Raw genomic sequence first — 10,597 nt, 5'->3', positions numbered from 1 at the left:
AAACACAATTGATCAAACTTTTGTAAGCAACCATGAGTTCTTCTATGCGTTTATTTATCTATTTTCCTTAGAGTTTGACATATTCTCTAACAGATCGAATATATAGTAAGTCTATTTTCTAGAGAGTTGGACATGTTTTTCTAAAAGATCGAATATATAGTAAGGTCTATACAGTGATCTCAACCTTGTTTAATGTAATTGAATCTCTTCGAAACTTCATTTGAGTTTGGACCAACTTTTAGGTTATAATGGATTTGTTACGAGTTTTTAAATCAAAATTAGCTTATGTTACTTAACTCAAGAAATAGTAGTCTATAACATTTTGTATTTATTCAAGAAAAAATCTAATGAGAGTTGTGAAAAAGTTTATGTTTAATCTAATTTTAACTGATACAATACGTTGTTATTTACAAAACTGATAGCCCTTTTTTTTAATTAAGAAAGTTCTAATAGTGTAATTAAGAGTATGAAAGAAAGAAAAGTATAACAAATAACAAAGATTAATCGTGAATGATTGAATATTTATAATGCAATCTTCTAATAATCCTATAGTAATTTTACACTTTTATATTTGTTATTTGTATACAATAGATTGTTATCTATTTGTATATAAAGACTCAAAGACTCTTAAATTATACCATGTGAGACTTCTTAACTTTTGAAATATTAAAAAAAAAGGATAATGCTAACCAGTGCCCTCATGGCAATGGTTAAGAAAGCAAATATAGTAATCTCGCATTGGAACTTGTGCATTCAACTCTTCAAAAGTTTACAAATTGGTATTTTCAAACTTAAAACTTTCTTTTTTGGGTTTCCTTAACCATTGCCCTAAGGGCACCGGTTAGAATCTTACTTACTAAAGCTTAACCCCTCAAGCTATTGTTGCCCTAATTTTTCCCCATACTTTTTCCCTCCACTTTGCAAGCATTAATTCCTCCAAAGTGCTAATCATAATCACCATTCCACTATGCTATTTGTTATTTTCAAAGACTCTTTTCTATTCCAACGCATAGTGCACTGAGCTTGCTTTTCTTTGGAATGGTCAATTTGAGGTTGTGTTTATGTTTCCAAAATCCTCCTTCTCACGTTTTCAACTTCTGATGTTTCCAACACTGAACACCTCCCTCCCCTCAGAAAAAAGAATCATGAACTCATCCATTATCACGTTTTCAATTTGAAATGCTCCATTTTAGTTTCGCTTTCAGTTTCATCCTTTCTTCATATTCGCCACAGAATAACCAAAAACAAACACTGTGCGGTTAAATTCAAACCAAAACGTAACCTTCATCTTCTTCATTCTTTCGCCCTTCAATCGATTCGAGTTTTCACAATGAACTAGAGTGTTCCTACATCAATCGGCCGAGTCAAGCCTCAAGCTCCTGGTAATCGCACCATCTTCTGTAACGATCATCATCTTCGATTCAAGGTTTTCTCTACCATTTCTTCTTCGAATAGCATTTTTCCGATTTCGTTGGCAACGAATATTTCATAACTGTGGAATCTTGATATATACACCATGTTATAAGATTAATATTTAAGTATATGTGAAGCATGCGTATTATCAATTCCTGTACATGCCAATTGATTTTCAGATTTTGCACTTGAAATTCCAACAGCATTCCTTCTATATACAATAACCTTATATGTGTTTTCATTAGCTGTTGTCATTTTGATGTTGTGTTTGTCTTTTATTTAATTTTGGTCGACTTGCATCGTGTATAGAACGGATATTGTGCAGCTTTCTTCAATTTTGTACGATATGCATTTTTCTGTTGTCATTTTGTTTTTTGTTTGTAATTATATTATTGAAGCTGTATGTTTAAAAATTTAGTTTTTTTGTTTATAGACTTAACTGCTAGAGAACAAAGTTGGTAAAATCTTTTTTAAGGATGGCTGATATGCTTTAAGAGATTTCCATAAAACTAGGATTGGTGCATGGGTCACTCTTCATATTTGAAGGGAGACATGAAGAATAAATCGCATATCCTACTATAATAATCCTCTTTTGAGATTTAAATTACATTGTAGAACTATTGGAAGTGAACATGAATGGAAGTGAACTTGATGTCGTTGATCTCACAAATGCGGATCCTAAAGTATCTGACAGTGTTCATGGATTGGTATGAATGAATCTATATTAATTCTGCTGAAAATTATTACCATCCACAAGTGATTTTTTAATTAGATCATATCATTTATATCGTTGCCAACTCATGTTTCTAGGAGGATTTGGAATTCTGTGATTCTTGCAGCAATACCAACACGATCGAAACACCGGTGAGCAAACTAGGAGCTAAGAGATCATCAGACAATCTTGGTGACTCTAACATCGTTGCTGCTGAGATTGGAGAGGCATCTATTACAAAACCAGCAAGGGCAGTTCGGGTGAAGATGGAGCCGGAGGATGAAAAATGAGCTGATCGTTTACGAGTTGATTTACAAAGTAGCTTAATATTATCTATGTTTTAAGGAAATTTCATCAGCTGTTTTAGTTGTTAGTTTCGTTATATAATGGAAGCGTAGACTTATCTGTTGCATTATTAAGCCGTTTGAGCTAAGACTATTTGTTGAATTTGAGGTTTTTTGTTGGTTATCTCATGTTAAATTATGCTTATTATTGTTTATTGTTGCCTGTTTTTCACTGTCAAGCCGTTTGAGCTAAGACTGTTTGTTGAATTTGAGGTTTTTTGTTGGTTATCTCATGTTAGAGGTGCCGCAGTTTAGAGGTGTCGCAATTATAACACTTTTAGAGTTGCTGCATTTTAGAGGTGTCTCAGTTATAGAACTTTTAGAGGTACCGCAATTTAGAGGTGTCGCAATTTATACTCTAACACATTAGACAATTCAATATGCAGTTAGAGGTGTCGCAATGATACCTCTTTTAGATGTGCCACAAGTTAGAGATGTCGCACTGGTTCAACTTTTACTAGGAATTTGCTTTCTCAAGCATGATCATTGACAGTAGATAATGACTTTGGTAGTATGATCTTTTCAAATCATAAGCATAATTCAGTTTTGATATCAGGAGAATACGTGCCTTTAAATATCATGGAAGTGAAGCCATTATTTATAAGATGATTTACAAGCTGATATTCATGATACTATAACTTTTAAAGGCACTTATAAATTTAGCATGTGTAAAACTAACACTTAACAACCGTGTTAGTTAGATCTCAATTTATAATATTGCATATAACATGATCGATGTAGGCTGAGCAAAGTTATTCAAATAAATCTGCAGTTAGAGGCGTACCTAAGCAAAAGATTTTCACTTTTGATAGTGCCGCAATTTAGAGGTGTCGCAATTATACCAATTTTCGTGGTGCCGCAATTTAGAGGTGTAGTAATTATACCAATTTTGGTGGTGCCGGAGTTTAGAGGTGTCGCAATTATACCAATGTTGAGTGGCGCCGCATCTTAGAGGTGTCGCAATTAGAGCAATTTTGATTGGTGCCGCAGTTTAGAGGTGTCGCAATTATACCACTTTTAGGGTGCCTCAGTTTAGAGATGTCGCAATTATAACACTTTTGGAGGTGCCGCAGGTTAGAGGTGTCGCAATTATAGAACTGTTAGATGTGTCGCAAGTTAGATATGTCGCAACTTTGGTTACAATTAGATAACTACATTTATAATGGTTTACAACTCTGGTTAGGAATAATATAGTGTGTGTTAATATAATGTTTCAGGTGGTCAACTCTAAATTTGTTAAGATAGCAGATTGTCCAAGCAATCATCAATTAGTCACTGCAACCTAATAACAAACAAGATTCACCTAGGAGGTCCCATGCAAACTGAGTGACAAAGCGTTTCATTAGAGTATGCATTGGAAGCTGAATAAACCTGTTTTAAAATAACACATTTTCTCATGTAGGCATTAACTTTTCTATTGGAATTGAAACTGACTTTGGAAAACGCATGGCTACATTCAGATCAAAATACCTTTGGACAATCGCATATCCTTTGCTAAATAGTTTGGAACTTGACTAGAAACACGCTTAATATGAGAAAATTGCAAACTATGCAAGCCAGAGAATAAACTAACACAATCCTCAACTATGACACCTAAATAGGAGTGATTTTGTTGTTGTTCTGTAATTGCTCTAATTGTGTTAAGAGAGTCTGATTCCACAATTAATTACTATTGTTTTTTGTCACTTTAACAAAAATATTGTTTCAAAATAAATGTATGTCACTTTTAGTTTCAATGTAATAATAATTTTTTCTTATCAATTGTAGCCTTCAATTAAAAATTTAATACTAGCTTCTAAAATATTACTTTTTTCTTTAATGGAAAACAAACCAATAGTTGATTATGATGATTTGATAAAATAACATCTCTCTTTCTTTTAATTAATGTTTTTCTTAATACGTGTATAAAAATCTTAAACGATATTCATTTTAAAACGGAGAGAGTACATGTCTGAAATATTAACGAGACTTCAAATGTCGCCTATGAAGAAGTATTTTGTTATTTAACTATAATTTTTAATTACAATTGAACTTAATCGTGCATGTTTTAGATGATAGGACCCGTGCATCGCACAGGTCGGTGATTTAGTAACCCTAAAAAAATACTAGAAAACCTAACAATCTCTCACATGTTTCAAAGTTCAAAAGACACTGAAAGGTTAATGTTCTGAACTAAACATCATGCCAACAAAACAATCTTCACACTTTTCCCCAAAAAACAAAAAACAATCTTCACACTTATTATCAGTTTGAGAATTCACTTCTTACCCAAAACAATCCATAATCAATTGTAAACACACAAAATTATAACTAATTATATATTTGTGCTCGTCATTGATGATGAAAGGTAAGAAATGTGATTACTCCAAACGTCCCACCATGGCTATCATTTGAAGTTCAACCTACATATTGCATAGTGATGAGAATGTTAATGATAATAGCTAGTTTTACCCTTTCCTTGATGTACAAGTAATAAACCCTAAGTTGCTATATGCTACTGCGTGCATACACTAGCTTAACATGCACTAAGTTGATATGTATAAACCTATAAACTAATTTTAACTTATGGAAGACAATTGTTCTTTACGAAAAAGAAAAAAAAACCAACGATGAGGGTTTACTTCATACAAGACAAGTCAATGTATGAAGTCACCCCCATCAAACTTGTTAACAAATACATACTACACATTAGTATATAAACACTCAAAACCCCTCTAAACTATTATATATGGGACTTCTTAACTTTTAAAATATAAAAACACTAAAAAACTTAATAATCTCTCACATGCATATTTCAAAAGTTCAAAAACAAACTGATTGTTTTTCTGGTTTAACATTGTAACAAGCTACTTAGAAAAATTTGATTAATCTCATTTTTATTCAACATATGTCAATAGTCCAAAAGAAACCGAAAATGTTTTTTTTTTAACATCATATCCCCTGCTTCACTTGTACTCGAGGATCATGTTGTTCTCTGGAGCCAATCCAACACAAGCTCTCGTGATGTTTTCAAGCATTGCTCGCTGTTTTGACAATGCATTCACCACTGGTGTGCCTGGTGGAACCTGCACGAATAATAATATAACATTATAACAACTGAATTTGTCTTTTGAAACTAAATTCTGCGTGTATATGTACACAATCATTGAATCAAGTAGAATCAACTCACCAGAGGAGCCTTTGTCAGATAACTGAGGATGGTAGCAACAGGGTGGAAGGTGTGAAACTTGTTCTGCAAGAATCACAGCATAGTTAACCTCAAATAATACAAGGACTAGTAATAATCAAAGAATGAAATTAAATAGCATAGCATAGCATACAGACCTCAGCTTCAGATTTGAACTGAATTCTAGTGCTAAGCTCAGCAAGAAGAACCAAATCCAAGATAATAGGAGCAGCCAAGAGGGAATCCTCGCATGTGTTGTGCAACACAATAGTGTTCTTCCCACCCATGAAAATTTCTGAAGTGTATTCGTCCATGGCTCTCTTGCTATCACCAACATAAGGCACATACTGCAAAGGCACCAAAGTGAAGAGAATAAAAGACCTGAAAAGGTTACAATATATAGAATCATACATAAAATTGTGAAATAAAATTTACCTTAATAACTACAACGTGGTCTGGATGTTCGCCAGGTGCATATAGGATGCCATTGTTGTTGACTATATCGTTAACAACGTTGCTCTTGGAAATTTCCTTGGAGCGGAAGGTTTGTGGGGCAGAAAGGTTCATGCCATCATTGTTTCCAAGATGATTGTAACTCACTATTGATGTTGGCTGTCAGTTATTCACAAAACTCTTAAAATCCTTTTCTTATTGCAAAATTTAATTAGCATAATTCATAGATTAAAAATACAGAACAACATATAATATATTGTCTTACATACATTAAAGTAAAACTGAAAACACATGATATAACATTAATAATGTGAAGAATATAATGTACCTTGATACCAGCTCCTACAAGGAAATCCACCAAAACAGATTTCATTTTGGTCTGTCCACTCTTGAAATCATCACCACCAATCAAAGAGTTGTTCTTGATGGCAAGATCAATAAGCCCTGATGATAATAAAAGAAAAGTTAACGGCTATGAACAAGATTAATCAAGTGACAGATTTAGAGGGAAAATAAATAGAAGAAACAAACCTGGAACAAAAGTGTTCTGAGGACTTCCATTGATGAAAGGAACATTCTCCATAACACAAGCAATGGCAAACAAGGTGGAAGGTGAAATCTCACATTCATTTCTGTCCACAGCAGCAAAAAGGTTCTCCATGGTGTCATTGAGTCCTACAACTAAGTTACTGTACCTCTCTGTGTTGGCAGTCCAGAGTACAACAACCCTGTCCACTTTGTTTGCTTCCTTAAATTCCCTGAATTCATGTCAACAGAGGAACATATTCAGCAAATTTTAAGCTGGTTATAAGTAAAAGTATAGCAACATAAACCATGAAGCATGTAGATTAACATGAAACATACTTAATGTCTTTGATGATTTGGTTAATCTGTTCTCTCTTTGTACCCTTGATAACATTATTCGCACGTTCTCCTTGATTAGGAGCAATGAAATCCGGGTCATAGATACCAGGAAGTGGAACCATGGATTCCATATAAGGCCTCAATTGCTTTTGCAAATCAATGTCAAAAACCCTAGCCCTAGCCATGGCATCAGCAAGGTTCATATCACTGATATCCCATCCACCAAAAACAATGTCATCAGGGTTGACCTGCATATATTTTTCAACGAATTTTAGGTCAATTTTATCAATCTTTAACTAAAACCATCTTGGACTCCAATTTATTTAAAAAAAATAAAAATGTCACATAGCAAAAGCTTATATATATATATATATATATATATATATATATATATATATATATATATATATATATATATATATATCTTCACTCCTTATAGCATGCATATAGTTTTCAATGATTTTTCAGTCAATTTCATCAATCCTTAACTCAAACCATCTTGGACTCCAATTTATTTTAAAAAATATATCTATAAATGTCACATATCAGAAGCTTATATATATATATATATATATATATATATATATATATATATATATATATATATATATATATATATATAGATCATCACTCCTTATAGCATGCTTAAACTGATAATAACGCAATTAAAAAAATAATATGAAAAACAACACTAAAATTTATCATTTTTTACACCTCAAATTATACCTGTTTAAATCCCATTAGTCATATTCAATTTAATATGTGACATGCAATGGTTATTTCAATTCTTATTATATTTCATCATAACAAAATTATAACTTTCAATTAAACAAATCAATTAAAACAAAAGGGGTTTAAGAAAATATTTACCATTGGAAGAAGGCTCTTGAAAGGAGCATGAATTTCCTCTCCTTGGTAAGATCCAACTCGAATAGCCGAAGCTTGAGTCGTGGATCCAAAGTAATTAGCTTGTTGAATCTTATCTTTCGTTGCCCATGAAATTCCCCTGATAATCACAATCAAAATTAATTAACCATAAAATTTCCAATTAATCACAATTAAAAAAAAAAAAAACAAACAAATCAAGAATTAAGAAAACTGACTCTCTGTTAGCAATAACACCACCGGTAAGGGTTGAACCGTTGTTTCCACCCCATCCCACAAGCATTACCCTAACAAATCAAACCAATAAATAAATAAATCAGAAGATCAAAAAATTAACAAAGATTATAAATGAAATTAGGATACTAACCCTAATTTAGGGACATGAATATCGGTTTTAAATTCATATTTAACAGTTTTAGGTTTAACAATCCACTGATAAGTGCCATTACGATTTTCATGAACAAGTTCGGTGGTTTCGTAATTGTAAACGGAGTGAATCTCAGTTTCTGTGTACTTAACATTGGGACTCTCGACTTTGAAATTCTCGATAAACATTTTTGTGAAGAGGAAAGAAAAGATTGACGGATTTTAGAGAAGAAGAAAGAAAAGAACAAAAACAGATTCTGTTTCGTTCTTTATCTGTAAAAGAATTGTGATCGGTGATCCTGAATGGAGATGAAGATGCTCCTATATATAGAAAAACAGAAGTGAAGTTGCGACTGTGCTGGTCACGTGGCTTATATTGACTGGGTATTTAGACCATTCACAATGCAGCCCAAATGTACATATCGTTCGTTTTATAATTAATACTTACTAAACACCCAATCTCTCAAACCCAACACCTCAAAATAATTATTAAGAGGTTTTGTATAAACTTGTTATAATTTTGTAAGTGTTATGAAAACAAGTAAATAGAAATAATAATAGAAAGAAGGAGAAAAAGAGAGAATAGGGAGAAGTATTATTATTATTCTTTGGTGTGTCACATAATGTTAAAAATGAGCTCTATTTATAGGGAAATAGAGTAGCTTATACACTAAGCTCAATAATCTAGTATTATGGTCCGTTAACTCATTTCCTATATGGACATCCACTTATAATATTCATAACACTCTCCCTTGGATGTCCGTCAAGGATATGCCTCATTAAAATCTTTACTAGAAAAAAACTCGGTGGGAAAAAAATCTAGTAAAGGAAAAAGAGTACAACATCTTTTTGTGTCATAATCTACCTCGTTAAAAAACTTACCAGGAAAACCCAATGGGATAAAATCATAGTTAAGGGAAAATGAGTGCAGAACACATTTATGTGTCCCCCTCATAAAAGTTATCATATATGAAAAGAAGAAAGTCAAATACTATTTGTTCTAGTTACTCAAAAGTTTTACTTGCAACGACTTTGTTGAAAGATCTGGTTTATCTTCATAGTCGTCTTCAAGTTAGCAGTACTTGAAAAGTTTCTTCGTATTCAGTTGTTGCAAGAGCCCCTTTAAGAACCACAAGTTTATTGTATTTGTAAAATCATCATACTTTATAAAATAGCATTCTCCGCTTCCTTGATTATCTAGTTTCTCTAAGATACAAGTGTATGCTTGACTTTGCTCCGATATCTGTATTTACTAATATTGACAAAAACAAAATACCAAGATAATACATTAATTAACAAAAAAACATTAATGTCCTTGGTTGAACTAAGATATGGTACTTTAGGACCAATTCAAGTTGTTTATCATTTTCTTGAGGACATAATCTATATTAACATCAAGTGACATCACAATCATTCTAGTACACAATCAACTAGATTTATCCATATCAAATACATTTGTTATATAAGTTTTTCGATGCACAAAATCTCATTTAAATAATAAATCTGCAAATCCAAACAAACTTTGTACATGCAACATATTTAATTTCAAATATTTCTATAATCAATAGATGTTAGAATCTCTTCAGGAGTTCAATAATTATTACATCGTCATTAAAATGATTATAACAAATTCGTTTTCAAATATTTAGATTGGACATATGATGTCATTTCTTCTATATGTCTTATGAAAATTAGCTCTTTCATGGAGTTTCATATAATCATCAATTTCAAGTGAGCCATACAAATATATTATATCTTTCATATAAATTGAGTCTTTCATTCAACTTTATCAAGCAAGATTTGAACTCACTTCAGGTGAAAATGTCTCTTAAAAATAGATGATAAACATTTACCAATTCACTTCCAGTGAGCATATCAAACTCTATATATATATGTATTTTACTATTCTAATTCCCTTTTCACGCGAAAATCATATATATCCATTTAATCTCACACCTTCAAGTGCGCGGACAACAAATTCAAACAAATTCAGCTTTATGAAGAGAGATTGATTGCACTATAATTGTCTCTTTCCATTTGTAGATATTTTTTTAATCTATAATCTTTAATAAACTTTAATCCATGATCCTCATCATTACTTTTTACATATAACGCTATATTATATAGAAAGACACGTCAACGTTGACTTCATTTTTGTTCCATCTCATTCAACTGAGATATTTCATTAATGACATCTTTATTATAAACATTTCCCTTATTTTATTTTGATAGTACACTTGGCATCTTCACCTTCGCTATCTCATTTAATGTTTTCTTATCATCCAATCAAAATAGATTATGACACATTTGTGTTATATCAACCAATCAAAAAAGGAGCATGACTCATTATTTTTCATGAGCCAATCAAAATGGATCATGACTTACTTGTAAATT

The 10,597-nt window shown here is 31.9% G+C and overlaps 1 protein-coding gene and 1 long non-coding RNA gene across 2 annotated transcripts; one reads left to right on the top strand and one right to left on the bottom strand.

Moving 5' to 3' along the window:
- Positions 1-1,510: 1,510 nt before the first annotated feature.
- Positions 1,511-2,614, top strand: LOC146912515 (uncharacterized). The gene is made up of 2 exons (XR_015014555.1): positions 1,511-2,120; positions 2,224-2,614. It is a non-coding gene; the product is annotated as an uncharacterized LOC146912515 (long non-coding RNA).
- Positions 2,615-5,239: 2,625 nt separating this feature from the next.
- Positions 5,240-8,498, bottom strand: LOC146912514 (inositol-3-phosphate synthase-like). The gene is made up of 10 exons (XM_085721709.1): positions 8,205-8,498; positions 8,056-8,124; positions 7,823-7,958; positions 6,953-7,200; positions 6,620-6,846; positions 6,417-6,532; positions 6,071-6,247; positions 5,794-5,982; positions 5,639-5,701; positions 5,240-5,534 (listed from the first exon to the last, which is right to left on the bottom strand). The coding sequence occupies exons 1-10, from the start codon at positions 8,390-8,392 to the stop codon at positions 5,415-5,417; spliced, it is 1,533 nt and encodes a 510-aa protein (XP_085577835.1). The 5' UTR covers positions 8,393-8,498; the 3' UTR covers positions 5,240-5,414.
- Positions 8,499-10,597: the final 2,099 nt, after the last annotated feature.

This window comes from Medicago sativa, chromosome 6, assembly GCF_051527215.1.
Source record: "Medicago sativa cultivar Bolivia chromosome 6, Bolivia_mono, whole genome shotgun sequence".
NCBI lineage: Eukaryota > Viridiplantae > Streptophyta > Magnoliopsida > Fabales > Fabaceae > Medicago > Medicago sativa.
The sequence above is the reverse complement of the archived record's forward strand: the minus strand, read 5'-3'. Positions and strand labels throughout refer to the sequence as shown.

Coding starts and splice junctions, on each gene's coding strand:
- LOC146912514 (XM_085721709.1), bottom strand. CDS start 8,392: ATGTTTATCGAGAATTTCAAAGTCGAGAGTCCCAATGTTAAGTACACA. Junction 7,201..7,822: donor TCAAGAGCCTTCTTCCAATG/GTAAATATTTTC, acceptor AAATATATGCAG/GTCAACCCTGATGACATTGT. Junction 5,535..5,638: donor ATCTGACAAAGGCTCCTCTG/GTGAGTTGATTC, acceptor TTATTCGTGCAG/GTTCCACCAGGCACACCAGT.